This window comes from Helianthus annuus, chromosome 9 (genome assembly GCF_002127325.2).
Source record: "Helianthus annuus cultivar XRQ/B chromosome 9, HanXRQr2.0-SUNRISE, whole genome shotgun sequence".
Lineage (NCBI taxonomy): Eukaryota > Viridiplantae > Streptophyta > Magnoliopsida > Asterales > Asteraceae > Helianthus > Helianthus annuus.
In genome coordinates, this window is record NC_035441.2 from 97,105,393 (window position 1) to 97,125,674 (window position 20,282).

General features: G+C 35.2%; 1 protein-coding gene across 2 annotated transcripts; it reads right to left on the reverse strand.

Annotated features, from left to right (window-relative positions):
- On the reverse strand, positions 1 to 15,216 carry LOC110877764 (methionine--tRNA ligase, chloroplastic/mitochondrial). 2 transcript variants are annotated; one of them, XM_022125960.2, is made up of 13 exons: positions 15,039 to 15,216; positions 11,321 to 11,649; positions 3,369 to 3,512; positions 3,117 to 3,266; positions 2,712 to 2,879; positions 2,511 to 2,635; positions 2,277 to 2,370; positions 1,638 to 1,736; positions 1,279 to 1,459; positions 982 to 1,097; positions 614 to 769; positions 342 to 470; positions 1 to 255 (listed from the first exon to the last, which is right to left on the reverse strand). In XM_022125960.2, the coding sequence occupies exons 2-13, from the start codon at positions 11,582 to 11,584 to the stop codon at positions 85 to 87; spliced, it is 1,797 nt and encodes a 598-aa protein (XP_021981652.1). In that variant the 5' UTR covers positions 11,585 to 11,649; positions 15,039 to 15,216; the 3' UTR covers positions 1 to 84. The 2 variants fall into 2 exon arrangements, with proteins under 2 accessions (XP_021981652.1, XP_035832759.1); XM_035976866.1 differs by having other exon boundaries at positions 11,321 to 11,668; positions 15,039 to 15,204.
- Between the last annotated feature and the right edge of the window lie 5,066 nt (positions 15,217 to 20,282).

A 20,282-nucleotide genomic window follows, 5' to 3' on the forward strand; every position in this document is an offset into this window, starting at 1 on the left:
GATGAACAATGAACCATTTTATTATAAATATGAAAATTCCAATTAGAGCGATAAATTCGTTATGAGGTAACTTCACAAATACGTCTAGGCTCCGATGGTACTTTGACTCCGTGATGCCTTCTCTTTCTTCTTTGAAACTTTCTTCTCAGTAGCGGGCCCACTTTCGGCTTCTTCAACCGTTTCAATCCTAGCAAAGATGGGGGTAGGTGGAGCCATCACCTGACCACCCTTCAGCCCACCCCAATTTGTATCACTCTGCAAATTGTATTTTTCAGGAAATAAAAATTATTACAGAAATAATTCCAATTTTGTAATCATATTAGTTCAGAGAGGGAGTATACCCATGTGGCAGCATGGAACTGTTGGTCGGTGTAGCCAAGTTGACGATAAATTCTAAGACATAAGTTTGGTGTAACGGGCGACAATGCAACCGCGATAATCCTCACTGCTTCTAATATAAGCACGAGATCCTGCGTTAGGATAGTCGATGAGAATACAGAGAATGAACAAGTTAATACACGTCTTTGTTTTAGATCTGTACACCATGAAAAAGTCCATGTGATGAACATATGTTGATATCGAAAGTTCTTGAAATTAAGAAAGACTGAGATACCTTTGCAGCAGAATCAAAAGATTCACCTCCTTGTTTAAAAAGAGACCACGGTGCACGTGCATCAATGTATAGATTGCCAGCATTACCGATTTCCATCACACTCTCACAAGCAGATGATAGTTGGAGACTTTCGTAATGAACCTTTGACTTTTCAACCTGCACAATGAAATGAGTCCACTTAACTATAAAATAACCTAATATTACGTAATTGCCCTCGGTGATCATCATGAAGAATAATGAAACTAATTTCGGTCTACAAAAATGTCCTACTTATGTCACATTTGAACGGTATTTCAGAAAATTTAGTAAGTAGTCAACCTATGCAATTTTAAAATAAGTAGTTTGAAAATTTATGTTATGAATCTTACCAGCTTTTCTACAGTATCCTTGAATTCAATACCTTCAGCAGCATCACTCGAATCAGCAACCAAAGTTGATTGGCAGTTCTTTTTCAAAAGTCCAAGTGTACGATTAAGAAGATTTCCTACATGGCATGGCATCATTAATAATCAAAATGATTAAATTTCATAGATGTAGCAAAATGGACAGGCCCGGCGGGTTGGGTCTAGAGTCAAAATGAGCTTGGGTCAAACGGGTCAACATGTAAATAATGCGTTAAATATGAATAGAAACAATAGTCTAATATTAAGAATAAAATAAAATACCGATTGTATTGGCGAGATGTGCGTTGACAATATTGATGAAGCGTTCCTCAGAGTAATCACCGTCATTTCCAAATTCAACCTCTCTGAGAAAGAAGTACCTGACGGCATCAGGCCCGAATCTTTGCACTAACTCTTTTGGTTCAAGGGTATTCCCAAGTGACTTTCCCATCTTCATACCATCCTAAAATTTTACAAATAAAACCATTGCTGCATGAAATGAAAGCATATACATATGAGCTTAGTGCTCATTTCATGTCTTATAACGTAGTGATTTTTAAGAGAAATCAGATCTTAAATTTTTTTTAACTATTACAAACTATTAACATAAAGCGTTTAATGGCTAAATAGTAAGTAAATACCTTAGTCAGGAAACCATGGCCAAAAACAGTATTGGGAAGGCTCAATCCAGCGGACATTAACATAGCCGGCCAGTAAACTGCATGAAAACGCAATATATCCTGAAGAAAAAATGCATAGTGTTAGTAGAGGTGGCGATTTGGACCTGTAACCGAACACACCCATTTGACCACTTTTGCGACTTTCGTCCAAAGATTCGCCTTTCCGCATCTGGATCCAAAAGGTTTAAAATCTTGCCATTTTCATCAGACTTGTTAATTCCATCCATTTATTAATGTTAAGCCGGGGGTATTTTCGTCCTTTTACCTATTTGGTAATGTTTATAAGAAAAGTCATAACTAGAAAGTCAACAGAGGTGTATCTTTATTTCTTAATAATGTTTTCTAATTTTAATAACTAAAAGACAGAAATACCCCTCATTTAACGGAGAAAAATGGATGGAGTTAACGAGTTGAATGAAAATGGCAAGATTTCAAACCTTTTGGATCCAGATGCGGAAAAACAAACCTCTGGACGAAAGTCGGAAAAGTGGGCCAAACCTCAGGGACGAAAATGGCATTTTACTCTATAAAAAATAACAAGAAACATTTTAGAGCTTTGAACTAATTGCTTTGTTCCATTTCTATACGGCCCAATAATACCTTTCCAATCAAGTGCAGCGAAGCAGGCCAACCGGATGAAATTGCGGTTTGTAAACTAGGTTGCTCATGATCATCCGACAATGCCGATATATAACTGCACAAAGACAAAAAAAAAAAAAAATGATAGAAGCTTTAATAATCGTTTTCCATGAGAAAAAATATTACAAAAAACCATAAACATTAAAACAATATCCATAAAAAAAATAAATGCATAGAAAAAAAAAGTAAATATACCCTAGCAAGGCATCAAACCAAACATATATGGTTTGTTTCGGGTCGTTAGGAACTCTAATACCCCAATCCACTGAAGCTCGGGATATAGAAAAATCTTTCAGCCCGCTTTTCATCCAATTTTGAACCTAAATAAGTTTTAGCATCAGTCATGCTACATTTCATTAAGTGGCAATTACACGCATCAATAAAATATTATCACACCTCATTTAAACGATACAATGGTTGTACAAAATCTGGATTGTGCTCTAAAATATCTTCCAACTTTTTCTGATATTTTGACAGTGCAAAGAAGTAATTGTCTTCTTTCCTTGAGACGCACGGCTTTAGGTGCATTGGACAACAATTGTTTTCAAGCAGTTCTTTTTCATCCTGTGGATGTTATATAAAAAGATAATATGTGATTAACTGCATGAATAATTTTATAATAATATAAATTCTCAATTAAATGATTTTGGAGGTTGTTTGCACTGAAAACACATGTCGGGCTACTTTCGACCCGTTTGACTAGTTTCTTTTTTAGTTAAACTATTTGCTTTGACTGACCCGTTTGAGATAGAACATGAACCGAATCAACCCGTATTATAAACAGATCAGCAGTTTATTTACCTTGTATTCCTCACAATTGACACAGTATAGTCCTTCATAATCAGCTCGATAAATATCACCATTAGCAAGAACCTTCGAATAGAATTCTTCCACAATAGCTTCATGCTTAGGGTCAGTTGTGCGAATAAACTTGTCGTAAGATATATCTAACTGAAATATAAATGTAAGAAAGAAAAGCACACGATTATGAATGAGAGTTGAAGAATATATTAGCCATTGGGAAATACGTGATTTTAAACAAAAGCGATTTACATCTTTCCACAACGCCCTATAAGATTGTGAAATTGCGTCACAATGGTCATTTGGGGTGGAGCCACCTGCAGCGGCGGCGGTAGCTATTTTCTCTCCGTGTTCATCTGTGCCTGTGATGAATATAACCTTCTTTCCGATAAGCCTCTGGTGTTGGAAACAATAGTCAGAACACTAATAAGAAGTTATCTAGATTATATGTCGATTTTGCATAATTTTGAATTACTAATAAGAAGTTTATGTGGTTCTCTTAATATTTGGATTGATTATAAGTTGAAGAATTAGGAAATATATTTACAAAGAAGGTTAAGAAATGTGAAAGAATGCATTACTTGCATGTCTTGATTCATCATACAGATAAATCATTTATATTCCAATTTAATATTTACAAATTTTATTAAATTCATGAACTAGTACAATTATAAGCAATTATGCATGCCTATTATGATTAATCTTTTCAATCATCGAAGCATATTTAATGAAATATTAGTGGATATGTAATTATTTTGTGTTCACTTATATATTATGATGATCCAAGAAGCTAATGATGTCCCTCATTTTATCTCCTCCACAAATGATGGTCTCAAACAATATTAAGTCTAATGTAGAACCTTCTTTCCGATAACTATGTAGTCTATGTAGTACCGTTCCCACAGAAGTAGATGCAAAATACGATGAAGGTTCTCAAAAGAATGGTAAGTCTCTAGTTGGTACATTGATGAGCGGATTAACATGAAATTTGAAGATTCATGTATTTAATTTGCTATATGAAATGACTAAACGGGCGTTTTTAATTTGTTGAACGATTAATTAAAATGGCAAGATACGCTTGGAACCAAACGAAGCTAGTACATGAAAAATTCTACTTATGGTATAAACTATAAACATTTGGGTCACATTGCCAAGGAAAGGATGCAAAGATTGGGTAAATAGTTAATGAAATGAAATGCTTCCACAATTGGACTTGTGAAGGAACAAACGATATGATGTTGTTGACCTACAAGAAATCTCTCCAATCATAAGCAACTGGATATTCAGATTCAGATTATGGCAGATGCGTAGATACACAGAAACATGCATTTGATTATTTGTTCCGTTATGTTAAATGAGCAATTTCATGGAAAAGTGTGAACCAGTCCTTTATTGCTAGTTTGCTACATCCACAATGGAATATTGGATGCAGAATGTGTCGCATGCTTTGAGTGTTTGTAATTGTATCCATGAACGTTGGTGTCAAAGCATGCGACACATTCAGAATCCAATATGCAAGGCATGCGTATATGCTTTCCCATTTCTATTTAGGAATGATGTTGATAGGGTCAGCCTTTGTATTGTATTAAGATGGGCCATTATGATATTTTCTTAAGAATCATAATATGTTTACAATTGGTGTCGTAGTATGACTCATGCTTAATTTCGTACTTATGGTTCTAGTAATAGTCAATAAAATACATTAATGTGGTGTGAATGAAAGCAATATGAACATAAGAAATTTAATTTGCCCGAGTTATATCTGGATTGACTATGAAGAATCATGAACAACATTTGAGAATTAGGGCAAAAAATACCAAAGAATGCATTTGCTATTAACAGTATCACTTACTAAATCGTTCCAACATTCTAAGTGTATATAACAACAAAAGCTGGACCTAGTAGCCTATGATGCACTGGGACGGGTACGGGAACGGGGTACGGGCACGGGTACGGGAACGGGAAACGGCAAAACTAAAAAATTCAAGAAGCGGGGACGGGACGGGTACGGGAATAAAAACATATAAAAAAACAAATATATATTAAAGATAATGTAACACAAAACCCCAAAATAGTTATATATTGATGTAAAGTTCAAAAATCCCATATCTTCCTAAGTGATAATGTAACACATCTCAACCCCAAATGATCTTTTATAATCAAAATTTTCTTTCAAGTTATATATATTTTTGGAAAACAATAAAAATATGAAAAAATAAACTCTATATCAAATAAATTAATAAGTATATAAAGTAACTAAATATCTGTAAAACCAAAGGGTTGGATTTTTATTGAATGAATAGAGAGTTACAATCAGGGAAATATAAAGACTAAAATATTACACATTCAACCCTCTAACAATAATAAACATGACAGACTTTTGGTTTAACATTCCCCCGCAAGTTGAGGGCGGGGAACGACCTGCAACTTGGACCTTAAGTGTAGAAACCGTTGAGATGGTAGGGCTTTGTGAAAACATCAGCAATCTGATCACTTGTAGAGATAAACTGGACATTTAATTGACCTTGAGCCACTTGTTCACGAACAAAGTGAAAATCTACTTCTACATGTTTTGTACGAGCATGAAATATAGGATTCGCTGAGAGATAAGTGGCCCCTAGATTGTCACACCAAAGTGTAGGGGAAGTATTTACTGAAATGCCTAATTCATGTAGGAGAGACCGTAACCAGATTAATTCTGCCACTGTATTAGCAAGGGCTTTGTACTCGGACTCGGTTGAAGATCGTGAAACAGTTCGTTGTTTACGGGCAGACCAGGAGATGAGATTGGATCCAAGATATATGGCGAACCCTCCCGTGGATCGACGGTCGACTGGGCAACCTGCCCAATCTGAGTCAGAATAGGCACGAACCGGTGAGGTGACAACATTTTGCCAGTTGACAACATCTGTAAAGGCTTGCAAGACAGAACCCGAAGAGTGGCGAATAAAGAGACCCAAATCTGCAGTCCCCTTTAGGTACCGGAGTATCCGTTTTACTGCCGACCAATGATTTTCTGTTGGAGAATGCATGAATTGACATACACGGTTAACAGCAAAAGCAATATCTGGGCGAGATAGAGTAGCATACTGTAAGGCGCCAACGACTTGACGATATTTCACTGGATCGGAGAGAAGTGGGCTGTCATCAATGGTCAACACTTGGGACGTGCTCATTGGAGTATTTACCGGTTTGCAAGTAGAGAGGCCGAAACGTTGAAGGACATCTAGAATATATTTTTGTTGTGATAGGACGATGTCTTTCTTGTGATGAACCACTTCAATTCCCAAAAAATAATGAAGCTTTCCAAGGTCTTTGATGGCAAATATGGAACTGAGGCGGTGAACAAGACCATTAATAGCAGAATCGTTGTTGCCCGTAATGATAATGTCGTCTACATAAACAAGAACATAAACAAGAGTGCCACCGGAGTTAAAGATAAACAGTGAGGGATCAGTTTTTGATCCATAAAAGCCAAGTTCAACTAGAGCTCCTGATAAACGATTAAACCAGGCCCGAGGAGCTTGCTTGAGCCCATAGAGAGATTTGTGAAGAAGGCACACATGATTTGGTTTTTGTGGATCAACAAAACCAGGTGGTTGTTTCATGTAAACAGTTTCTTTTAAATCCCCATGTAAGAAAGCGTTTTGCACGTCCAACTGACGTAAAGACCAGTTGCTTGTCACGGCAAGAGACAAGAGAACCCGAAGAGTAGTTGCCTTTATTACCGGGCTGAATGTTTCATGATAATCAAGACCGGGTTGTTGAGTGAACCCCTTTGCAACAAGGCGTGCTTTATGACGAGTGACATTGCCTTGTGCATCTTTCTTTAACCTGTACACCCACTTACAATCAATAACATTAGTGTTGTTGACATAGGGAACTAAAGACCATGTTCCGTTCTTATGTAAAGCTTGAAACTCCTCAGACATGGCATGACGCCACTTCGGGGATTTGTTGGCAACGGTAAAGGATGAAGGCTCAATGGAAGATGAAGAACATGTGGCCGTAAAAGCCGATGGATCATATCGAGTTGTTTGTTTAGGATTTTGTCGAAGGTGTGAAGGCCGAGGCCGAGTGGGGGGAGGAGGGGGGTAGGAGCTGAGTTGGGTGAAGTTGTTTGTGATGGTGATGATTGATGTGGGGAAGGAGGTGACTTTGGTGGTGGTTGCTGGGAAGAAAAAACTGCATCAGCAATTTGTTGGTCTGAAGTGGTGGAAGAATAAGAAGGGTCTAGTGAAGAAAGGTGAGGAGGGCTTGGCAGTTCGTTCTGTGCGAAGTCGGTGGGAAGAGATGGAGCTGGTGTAGGGTAAACAGAAACATATAGGGTAGACACGGGAATGGATGATTGAGGAGCGGGAGTTTGGAAAGGAAAGACATCCTCATTGAATCGAACATGCCTTGCGATATATATATGTTCAGTAACTGGATCAAAGCAACGATAGCCATGATGATCCGGGCTATAACCAAGAAAGACACAAGGGAGAGAACGGAAGTCCATTTTGTGACGGTTATATGGGCGAAGATAGGGAAAACATTCACACCCAAATACTCGAAGAAACGAGTAATCTGGTTTGCGTTTAAAAATGTGCTGGAAAGGAGATTTGTTGGAGGATATTCTGGATGGTAACCGATTTATGAGGTAAACGGCGGTTTCAAAAGCAAAGTGCCAAAAACGTTGTGGAAGATGAGACTGGGCTAGAAGAGTAAGCCCGGTTTCCACAACGTGACGATGACGACGTTCAACAATTCCATTTTGTTCACTAGTGTAGGGACATGAACGTCTATGAATAATACCAAGTTTAGAGAAAAAAGGAGATAGGTTACGAAATTCTCCTCCCCAATCAGTTTGGACACACTTGAGTTTAGTATGAAATTGTCTTTCTACCATGGTTACAAAGTTGGTAAAGGTGACATATACATCAGATTTATTTCTAAGCGGAAAATACCACATATAACGCGAGTGGTGATCAACACATAATAGGAAAAACCGATATCCATCAAGAGAAACAGTAGGAGAGGGTCCCCAAACATCACAAAATATCAAATCCAAAATATTATTGCTTTGAAACTTAGAATTATCCATAGGAAGTTTGGAAGATTTTCCCAACTGACATGGAGTACATAATGTTGAGCATAATTTATTTGAAATTGACAAAGAACAATTTGAAATAACAGATTGGAAAACCCGTTCATGTGGGTGACCAAGACGTTGATGCCAAATTTTTGAGGGTGCTTTGGTTGCTGAAAAGACTTGTTTTGAAATTGATTTAAGCTGAGGTAGATGGACGGAGTAGAGGCCTTGATTACTTGGACCCATGAGAAGGGTAGTGTGTGAAAACTCGTCCTTCACAACAAAGAAAGATGCATGAAATTCAAAGTAGACGTTATTATCAACACAAAATTGTTTAACAGATAATAGATTCTTTTGAATGGCAGGTACGTGAAGAATATTATTAAGATTAAACGTTTTATTTGGTGAAAAAGATTTGGATGATCCAATATGTAGGATGGGCAAAGGATTACCATCGCCAACGTGGAGTGCCTCATTACCTTGATATACTTCGGAGTTGTCAAGATTCGACAAGTCAGGAGAGGCATGGCTATTAGCACCAGTGTCAGGGAACCACGTAGCTCCTGAGGTTGAACCCGTTTCTGAAAAACTTGCAAAATTAGCCTGAGACTGAGCCTGGGCAGACCGAGGACCAGATTGGTTTAGACATTGTGAGGGTAGATGTCCTATGCCACATCGGTTACAGTGACCATACACCATATTATGTGTTGAAGCCCAAGAAAACTGTCTATTGGAACCACCAGATTGTGTATTTTCCCTGGTCCGATTTTGACTGCCTCGGTAATTACCCCGAGAGCTTCCCCGACGATTGCCTCGATGGTTCGGTGATCGGGCAGCATAGAAGGCCTGAGGTTGCTGGGCCGGCGGTGTAACCGGGTTCAACTAGTATCCCATTTGGGCTGCTAACTGGTGTAACTGTTGTAAGTTTGCAAGTTGTTGTTGAGGGGAAATGGTGTTTGTAAGCTGTTGATTTGTGGTAGCAGCAAACAATTGAGGCAATGGGGTAGGGGTAATAGGGTGTGCTTTGTTGATCATATAGTCATCATCAGATAATAAGCCAGGCAGTTCATTAAACGTGATTGGTTGGTGTCGGCCTAGAAGATTGGATTTTAAACCATTGTATTCATCTCTTAATCCAGATATTGTGAGCATAACTAGGTCCTTATCTTTCATAGGTTCACCAATATTTGACAAAGCAGAGGCATATTCCATAGCTCGGGTCAAATATGCAATTGGGGTTTCATCCCCTTTCATCATTATTCTGAGCAATTGAGTTTTTAAAGTGTATTCACGAGAGGCTGTGTTGGGTGCATAAGCACGTTCTAAAGAAAGCCAAAGATCACGAGAAGTGTTACCTTGAACATGCTGAAATGATGCTTCAGAAATTGTTGATAAGATTATCATCCGGACGTGGGCATCGTTTGCAATCCACCGGGAATAACTGGGGTTATCAGTGGTTGAAGAAGCTTCACCTTCTTTAGATGCTGGAATGATTACAGTTGGTTCTGGGCAAGGAATGGTGCCATCCACATAATCGAACAGATTATTTGTAAGCAAGAAAGGTTCGATCATGGCTTTCCAATACCCATAGTTTGTTGGGGTTAGGGTAAAAGCAAATTTGTGTGTGTTATGGGCTGTTTTCTCAGCAGTGGTGAAGGCAGCCAAGGTTGCCATGATTGAAAGAGGCTGGCCGGAAAAAAAACAGGTTACCGGCGAAGGGAAGGGGAAGAGTTGACTGTTGAGCTCCTGGCTCTTGATACCATGTAAAACCAAAGGGTTGGATTTTTATTGAATGAATAGAGAGTTACAATCAGGGAAATATAAAGACTAAAATATTACACATTCAACCCTCTAACAATAATAAACATGACAGACTTTTGGTTTAACAATATCTAATGTAATCAAAAAGTTTAAAGTATAAAACAAAATAGAAACGGAGAAAAACTGTTAAATATTAAATAGTAAATAAGTTTGTGGTGTAAATTTTACGTAGTATTCTTTTTACTTATCCTCATAAATGCACACAAAACAAAGTGTACCACAAATAATATAATATTACTTTTTAAATATTTTAAACATCATCGTCTTCTCTACGCAGAAGACTACCGGAAATCAGAGAGGAGCCCACCGGAAAGTCGGAAAAACCCAAAAAAATAAACGGAAACATGTCGGAAACGTTTCCTTCGCGTCCCAAAACGCCGTCCCCTTCTGCATCACATTTCCACGCCATACCCTACATGCCGGGGACGTTTCCCGGCCGTCCCCGTGCCGTTTCCGTCCCCTAGCAGTCCCCGGGACAGGAGACGGCACCTCATAGGCGTTTCCGTGCTTCCGAGCGTAGTAGCATCCTACCTATAGCAAGGCTATTGGTATGGTCTGGGGAGGGTAGAATGTAGGCAAGCCTTACCTCTATCCCAAGGGATAGAGAGGCTACTTCCGGTGAGACACTGAGACCCCCCGACTCCAAAAACCATATCTATATACAAATTCAATTAAAACATGCATAGCTAGAAAAAATAAAAAAATACAGCAGAAAAACAGAGAGTGCTAAAAATATCTTGTGTTGCTACTAATAACCGTATACTAAGAACAAGTAAAACATCCTATAGTCACACCGACAAGGGTAACATGCAAAGGCCACCCAAAAGATATGACAAGCAAAGCCCCGAAGGCAAGAAATCTATTACAAATCTAAACCATCCTCCTAAAAATCCTTAAACTTAATACTACGCATCCACAAGCTTCCATCATGGACCATTTCCTCATAGAGGTGCAAGTCAAGCAAATCATGCCAAATCCGCTCATCCTAAGTCAGTTAGGGTCCGTCGTGAAGTGTATGCTTATCGTAGTCCTTAATATCCTAATTCATGAAGATTCTAAGTAGTGTTATTGTTACTAATTACATGCTAAAACAAGTCTTACATAACCATCAAGATTCAAACTTTATCACCAAAAGATAATATCTTTACAACACCTCAAACCTTATGTAGTTATGTACAATTTGACTTTAACTTGCAAAGCCCTAATAGCAGTCAACAATTTAGGGGTGGTTTTCAACACAGAGAAGATAAATTAACAAAACATTTGATAGAAAAAGGCAGACAAATTAATAATTAAAGGAATTAAGTACCTGAAAGCGAGCAATAGCATCGGCGGCAATGGTGGAATAGGCACTGCCCATGTGAGGAGGGGCATTGACGTAATAAAGCGGGGTGGTGAGGACAAATGGATCTTGGCTAGAAGTGCTGCTGCAAGTGCAGTATAAAGCAGTTGGTGATCTTCTGGATGATGGTGAGAACCATTTGTTGTGGGTTTTGTTGATGGATTTAGGAAAGAAGAAGGTGGTGAAGGTGGTTGTATGAGATTGAAGGGAGTGATGCACCCTTGCCGCCATATCCTCTCTTTTCCGTTCAGTTCAGTTGAGGACTGATTTGAATACGAGCCCCCCTTGGAGATAGGCTGCAAAAATGTTAATCCACTATTTTTTTTAGCTTTTATTTTTTGGCTTATGCTTATATTTTAAAGTAGCTTATAGCTTATTTTCTATCTTTCATTTGATAAGCTCTTTTTAAGTGTTTGGATTAGCTTATAGCTTATTTTCTATCATTTGCCCTTGCACAAATAAGCCTCTTCAAATAAGCTTCTTCAAATTAGCTTATATAAGCTAATAAGCATAAGCTTAAAAAGCTAAACCAAATAAGCTTATTTTGTATAAAAAAAAAAAAAAGCTATAAGCTTTGTTAAAAAAGCTAGGCCAAACACCCCCCTTAGTTTTTCACCCTTTGTGTTTGTATTATACAAGTAACTAATTCAAACTCATTCATCTGGAATTTCAATTCGTACACGTGAGATTAAACATTACATAACATGTTTATTCACATAAATTAACATAACACTCTTTAGACGATGTTGAAAACAATTGGTATCTAGGAAATGGATGGATATGGATTGGATCATGATCCGATCTATTAATGATCCAACTTAAATGGATCATGATCCGATCCATGATCCAACATAATGGATCGTGTGATCCGATCCATATCCAAATAATTTTAAATGGATGGATTACTATCCGGATCGATCCATATAAAAAAAATATAATAAAAAACCTCTAAAAATTAAAAAAAATCACAAAAAATGTAAAAATTCAAAAAAAAAATCAAAAAAATCTATAAAATTAAAAAAAAAACAAAAAATAAATTAAAAAATCTAAAATAATTAAAAAAATCAAAAAATTCTAAAAAATCTAAAAAATAAAAAAACCCTAAAAACAAAAAATAAATAAAAAAAAAAGCGAAAGATTCTGAAAAATTCTAAAAAATAAAAAAAAACTAAAAAATAAAAATATAGAAATTCTATAGCCAGTACATTTCACATGTCAATTTAATTTAGGACTGGTCACATGAGGATGGGTAACTGACTTGATAATGGCAAAAAAATAACAAGAAAAAAGAAAAAAAAAGAGCATACAAACTTAAGTGAAAGATGAAAGATCTATGCTTCACACTGCATCACCTTTCAAGAGGTGCAAAAAGAACAATGAGATCTAACATAGAAAACTTAACAAGCAAAAACAGATACATCAATTGCAAAATGTAAAATATATGCAGTACTTAACTCAGTTAAACAGTATATTAGGTCTACACACACTAGTATGTAACTTTACATGCATATTTAAGTTTTGTGTGTCTAACGTAATTTGTAAAGTAGTTTAATTGTTTGTTGGTCTTAAAGTAGTTTTGTTCTCTTCATAATGAACTAAGACAGAAATATGGTTGCATGAACAAAGATAAGGATAGACAACAACAATAAAGACTGATATAATAGCCATAAATGAGGTTTTCTGGTTTTTTTTTTTTTTTTTTTTTTTTTTTGCAAATGCAACTTCCATAGACACCTATCTCCACATAATTTCTTCAGAATTAGACTATGTATCACTTCTCCACACTACCTAAAGATATGATGTAGATGAAGAATGTAAATGCATGGAAACATTGAGAATAGAGGGCCATAAAATGAGGAATATGGCAAGTGGGTCTCCTAAAAAGCTGCTGAAATGAGGAATATGGTAAGTGGGCATAGTAAAAAGCTGCTGAAATGAGTAAAGGGAGGGTATTCAGCATAATATTCAAATCACATATGGAAGAAAGGCAACTGAGAACATCCATTGAAGAACAAAGATTGAGGACGGTGTACTAAAAACATGCACCTAGCTACTTAAAAAATAGCATAAAAGCACAGTATACTAAAAACATTCTTAGTAAGCTACCAAACAACTAAAAACATACAACAGTGAGAGTTTCCACGGTTAGAACTGTGGCCGTAGCCTAACATGCCCAAGCCATCTCAATAACTGTGGCCATCTATGTCTATTTATACAAAATTTGAATACAGCTATCTTCCACTAACTAAATATAGTTCGATAACAACGCAACAACAATAATACAGCAGTTGTATATATTAACAGTTTAACACCAGATTGAACATAATGTGTAAACTATTAGGCAATGTTTAAGGGATAAAACGGTTAACTTTGTTGTAAGAATGATCGATTTGAACGATTATCATCACATATTCTGTGAAAATTCATAACACAATCAGTTTATCATGCACTAATCAGTCTAATCAACATGTATCAAACAAAAATTTACACACATCAAGTCCAAACAGAAACCCTAACAACAATATCTAATATATTTATTCTGATCATAACAAATATCCACGGAGACTACACATCAAGCGTCAATAATCGAACATCAGGATCCAGTGGCGGACCCAGGATTTTTTTCAATGGGGTCCACTTTTTTCGGTGTTCAAATTTTTGACAAACAAAAGTTAAAATTTTCGGGTCGTCGTCGTTTGGGTCGGGTCGGGTCGGGATGAGGAACATAATAAAATACAATACCATAACAAAATTATATAATCATTACTCATTAGAAAACACACAATAAACACACGATGTCTTTCGAAACGAAAAAAAAGCATTACAAACTTTTAGAGTTCTTTGTTTTAGTCCTTCACTTGCAGACAGAACCACTTTGTTTCTTAGGATGTTCATAGCTTTCGTTTTGTGTTGGGTCTTGGAAAATTTTGTGGTCTTAGTGTATATCATGTGGTTTCTGTTCTTTTTCTTAACAAAATATGATGGTAAATAGGTCTTTTTTTCGATGGAATTGCAGGTAATTCGTTGAATTGTTTTACAACTTGTTTATGACCCTTTTATCTGGATTACAACTTGTTTACAACCCGGTTAGGACCATGTTCAACTTTATTACATAATACCAAACTCGTGTAGGTAAAGTAATACCAACTGGTTGGTTATAAGCAAGTTCGACTTTCAGTTAATATTTTCTACACGAATAAACGTATGAGTCCTTTTTAAGTTCATCCAAATATTTGTTTGGTTAAAGAAATTTGAAAATTACCAACCAAAAACCATAAAGTTCTACAAATTCAAATCAAGGAAATATCAAGTTTGTTGTAGTTTTCTAACTTTTTTTTGTTCTTCATTCAGCCATTCATAACTAATTGAAATATTATCATGGTATATAATTGAAATCATGCATAACTAATCAACGGCTCAACGCCCATTAACAAATCGCTATCCTCGTAAAGAATCCCCAAACAAGTCTACATTCAAGAACAATAATATATGTTCAACAGAATAGAAGTTACAGAACTTCTGAGACATGAACTTCTGTAACAGAAGTAAAAAAAATTCATAAACCCTAAACCCTAAATTCAAGTTACAGAATTCTGTAGATATATAGAAAGATTCATAGCAAAAAAAGTCCTTAGACAACTAGATATATACCAAAATTCTAGTTACAGAAGTTAAAAATTCTTACCAGTGGAGGCGGATAGGGCGGCGGAGAGGGCAGAGGAAGGGGGAGCCGGCGGTGGGAGGCCGGAGGAAGGTGGAGGGTTTCTTGAAAATTGATGGTGCGCAGGAGGAGAAAGGAGAAAACAGAGGGAGGACTGAGGAGGAGGGAGGCCGTTCTTTTGATATGCTGTGAGATCTGATTGTTTTGAATGGCTATTAGAATTACCCAATTTTAAAATCAAATTTAAAAAAAAAACACACAAAAAACGAAACTAACAGGTAGGGATGAGCAGAAAACCGAAATAACCGAACTGAAACAAAAATCGACGGTTTGGTTTTCGGATTTTTAATAACCGAAAATTTCGGTTCGGTTTTTGGATAACCATTTTCAATAACCGAAAAAAACCGAACCGAACCGAAATGAAAAAAAAAACATATATTTTTATTTTTAAGTTTAAGGGGCTGTTTGGTAGCCTCTTAATGAGCATTCAGATGTTACCTCTTAATGGTTTAAAACCTCTGAATGGTAAATCATCACATGTCACATTCTTCTACATTCTCATTGGTAAGATTCTTAATGGTTCCATTAAGAGGTAGCCTCTTAATGACCATTCAGAGACTACCAAACAGCCCCTAAGTGTTTAACCCATGCTATTAGAAATTATTAATTTTATTCTTGAATATTAAGTACTTATAATAAAAACATTAAGTGTTGTAAAATAACTAACCTATTAGCAATATAGAGAGAAGAATGAGAGAATGTGGAAGTGTTTTCTTATATTGATTAATATATCCATATACAAATGCCACTATATATAGGCATATATATTAATACAAAAGAAATGAAGAGATAGGAGTTATGTATGTGAATAGTCACCATTATGATACATTCATAACACTCCCCCTTGACTATCCACATACCTTTACTATGCTTGGTGATATTGCCTCATTAAAAACCTTGCTAAGAAAACCCAATGGGACAAAACCATAGCTAAAGAAAAAAGAGTGCAGCGCGTATCGTCTAACCCTAGTACTTCTGGATCATGTATGTTGCCTCATTAAAAACATTACTAAGAAAATCCAATGGGATAAAACTTAGTGAAGGGAAAAAGAGTGCAACTTGCGTAAAACTCCCCCTCATTATGATATGTATCATTTAATTAACATGTGCCAATCTTCTATGAAAGTTGCTGAAAATTTTGTAGTAAGTAATTTGTCGCTTGATCTCTTGATGTTCAATCATTTAATGAACATTGATGTATGATCTTCATGTGAAACTTTAATTGCCTCCTATTGTAAGTAGATACCATAAGATTCATGAATGTGTTTTGTTATAATCCATGCATTTACAAAACTAAACAAACTTGTTGATGGGTTAGTAAAATATGAACCCATATCTTTCGTACCTTAAGGGTATAGAAAATATATGTTTTACCCATTACACTATCTCCTCGTTGTACACGAGTTAAATCTTGCCAGTGAATTTAATGATATATGTTTATGTATAACTAGTAAGATATATTAATACAATTTGTATTGAACTATGGTACTTCAGCACCAAGGATCTTTACTTCTTTAATAGAAGATGATAAAAATCATTTTTCTATATCAAAAATTTGGACATCATTAAATGTACTTACATCATAAGCTTTGTCCATATGAAAATGTCCACCATTTTCTAGATGTGTTATGATTGATGGATTATAATATAAATGTATGTTCTACGTATCGAGCCATCAGTTTTCAATACCATATTCCATTTGCAAATTCTTGTTTTAATATTTGAGCTCATTTTTTTTCTCTTTAAAAGATTCAATGACATCATCAACATATATTGTAATACTTGTAAACATCATATTGTTCTTTTAATGAAAACAAATGGACCAACTTCACCATATGTATTTCTTATTTCCGAGCTAACTAGTGAGTCGATTATACCACATTCGACTTGACTATTTTAGTCCATACGTATTTTGTCAACTTTATATAGTAGTATTTTGTCAACTTCATATTGTACGTACTTGAGTTTTGATTTCAATGCCTTTGGCATTAACAATCCATAGGGGAATTCTTTTCATCTTATCAAAATATGCATGTGCTTTCACTATTCAATAGTTTTGCTACATAAACTTGCCCTTTTAACACATAGATATCTATATCATATGCAAAATATCATGAACACTTGCTTTTATCTCCAAAATCCATATTGTACCATGTTTGTACACTGTGTACATTGAGATGCCATAACAACCAGGTACGTATTTTCTATGTATGTTTATTGGAGTATTGGTGCACAATAATTACATCCATAAGGTGTTCTAATTAACCTCTTAAGCACTCAAATGCTTTAGCATACTCATGAGGAGTTTCAATTATATTCAATTCAATAACATATACAACATGTATATGTATTCAGATTTGAATTTATATAATAATCATAATATTCTCGAGAACTTATTTTATATGACTTAGTATCAAGTGATACATAACTTTCATAAGACACGTGTCAATTCTCTTTTATATATTACCAGAAAAATAAGATATTGGAAAGTCAAAACATCCACCACGGGAGAATACGTCTCCTCATAATCAATCATAAGTCTTTGCAAAAATTGTTGTGCCACCAATTTTGACTTATATCACTTAATTTGATTTTCACATGATTCGCGTAAAAGACACATTTGTATCCAACATATTTTACAGCTTCAGTTGTATGGATTGTTGTTCCAGAAACTTTCCATTTCATTAGAGAACTAAACTTTGCCTTATTTGCGTCTTTCTATTTTGGCCAATCATTTCTTAATATTCATTCATAGGCAGATCTTAAATCTTGATCCTCATCATTTAATCATTTTAAGCGCTACATTATATACAAAAGTATAACGACGTCGATTTTTATTTCGATTCCATACATATCTTAGACATGATACAACTTAATGAGATCTCTTTATTTTCAGGTACCTGAGGTTCTTCTTGAACCATCATGTCTATTGTCTCTTCAGTAGATCTTATTACTATAACCTCGACTTGACCATCTTAATTACTTGCTCCAATTTTCGAGGAATTTTATTATTGGAATCGACTAGTCTACCATGCTTCAGGCGTGCAATAGACTCAATACAAAACATGTGGTTGTCCTCTTGGACACAAATATAACTGGAGCATAAGCAGTTGATTATGTGACTTACTTAGTCACTCTATTTAGGTCAGTGAACTTGTCTGGTAATTTGTTCTTTAATATTGGGAAATGAATTATACTTTAAACTTCTACTTCATAGTTTATATTCTGAGGATCAAGATGACATGATAATTCATTTCACTTTTCACTTTCCAACTGCTTGTTATCTCCCCCTAATGTTGGGAACATTTATTCACTAAAGTGAAAACCAATGAGCCATAAACAAATGGCTTTAAGTATTCAATCATATACGATTATTTATACCCAACATATTCTCAAACTTTTTAGAAGTCCCATCTTTGTGCGGTTTGGTGGATGAATTTCAATATATGTCGCACAGCCAAAATCTTTGATGAGACATCTTTGGTTTCTGACCAAAAACCAACTGTATGTGGAGAACTATAACTTATTGGCTTTATGTGAATTGATGATAGTATATATAAATTACATGTACCTAAATGAACTTTTGCTTCTCTCATGATCATTGGCTTTTTGTAACCAATAGTAATCTGGATTAATATGCTTGTTATCACATTAGCTAAGCCACAATCACACAAGCTTCAGGTTGTGGATACCAATAGTAATCTGGATTAATATGCTTGTTATCACATTAGCTAAGCCACAATCACACAAGCTTCAGGTTGTGGATTTGATAACCATTTAGACGATGCATCGATTTCAAAATACTAAATAGTATCATGTCGGGATACACATATTCCCTTATTATTTCCAAAATATTTAGGGATCTAAACCATACTTTAGTTGGTATATCATTAACTTCCCTTGAGAGCAAATATTGCATGCACTTAACAAGAAATATCTTGTAGTTCTTCATTAAATTTCACATCATTATTGACTCGGTGTGGTCTAACGATCATGCCAATTAATCAAATAATCATGATTCATAAACTTTTGATTTCAATATCATAAGATGTAAGATAACAATGTGTTCTTATAATCACTCCCATAATTCCTCACTTCTAGTGGTCAATCTCATTGTGACCATTATAACAATTTTGATAGTCGATCTCATTATTAACTTGGCTATCTTACAACTTTTGATAGCTGGATCTCATTAGTAACATGATCAGCATTATAAGTTTCTCAATTACATCCATCATCCCGACATTTTCAAAGATCTTATAATTATATTCACTTCAAGGAATGATGTAAACCAACCAAGTTTCATGGTTCGGACAAACGGATATGAAATCATTTCAAAGTTGTTATCCTTGTTCCATAATATTGCTACTTTAGCATATTTGAGATCGACAAATGAAAATTGTTTTATCCGAGTTTACCTTGTAAATAATCTTCTCTTTGCATAACACCATAGAGAAGTAATTACATGTCCGAATCATATACGGTCTAACATCGTATGACCTTCTACAAACTCAATATGAGATTTAGGGAGTATGACATCTCGGGTGTTATGTCTAAACTTTTGATTCTCTTTCATGAGAGATATTAAATCATTTTAGATGATCGATTAAATACTACAAATGAGTATATGATAACATATGAAATACACAATATAAAATAAAGTCGAATTATATAATACATGGCATCATAATATAATATGTGACCACATAAAACAATTTATTATTATCACAATATGTGACCACATAAAAAGTTGGTATGAAAACTTTATGAAATATGCGTTTTCATCACACTTAAAAGCAAATATTTAAATCATATGTATTACTTGTAACCAATTAATATTTTTCACTTTTGATAACATCATTTAAGATAGAAAATTCATTAATTCTATTGTATCCATGGTTCAATCATCTCTATCGAAATCGGCCTCAAGACCAAAAACGTTTATACAAAATAGTATTTGTACGAAATACAATTTCATATGTTGAATCAAAATATTAATAACATTACTTGTTAATCTTGAACTTGTAGTAATACCGTATTTTTAAAGCACTACACCATAAAAACCTTTTGTATTTCTTAAATTTTGTGTAGTATTCTTTGGAACATAAATGTATATTTATATAATTCAAGTAGAAACATAAAAAATATTTTAGCACTAAATTAAACAACTAAAAAAGAAATTCATGGTAATGATTACTATTTCATGAT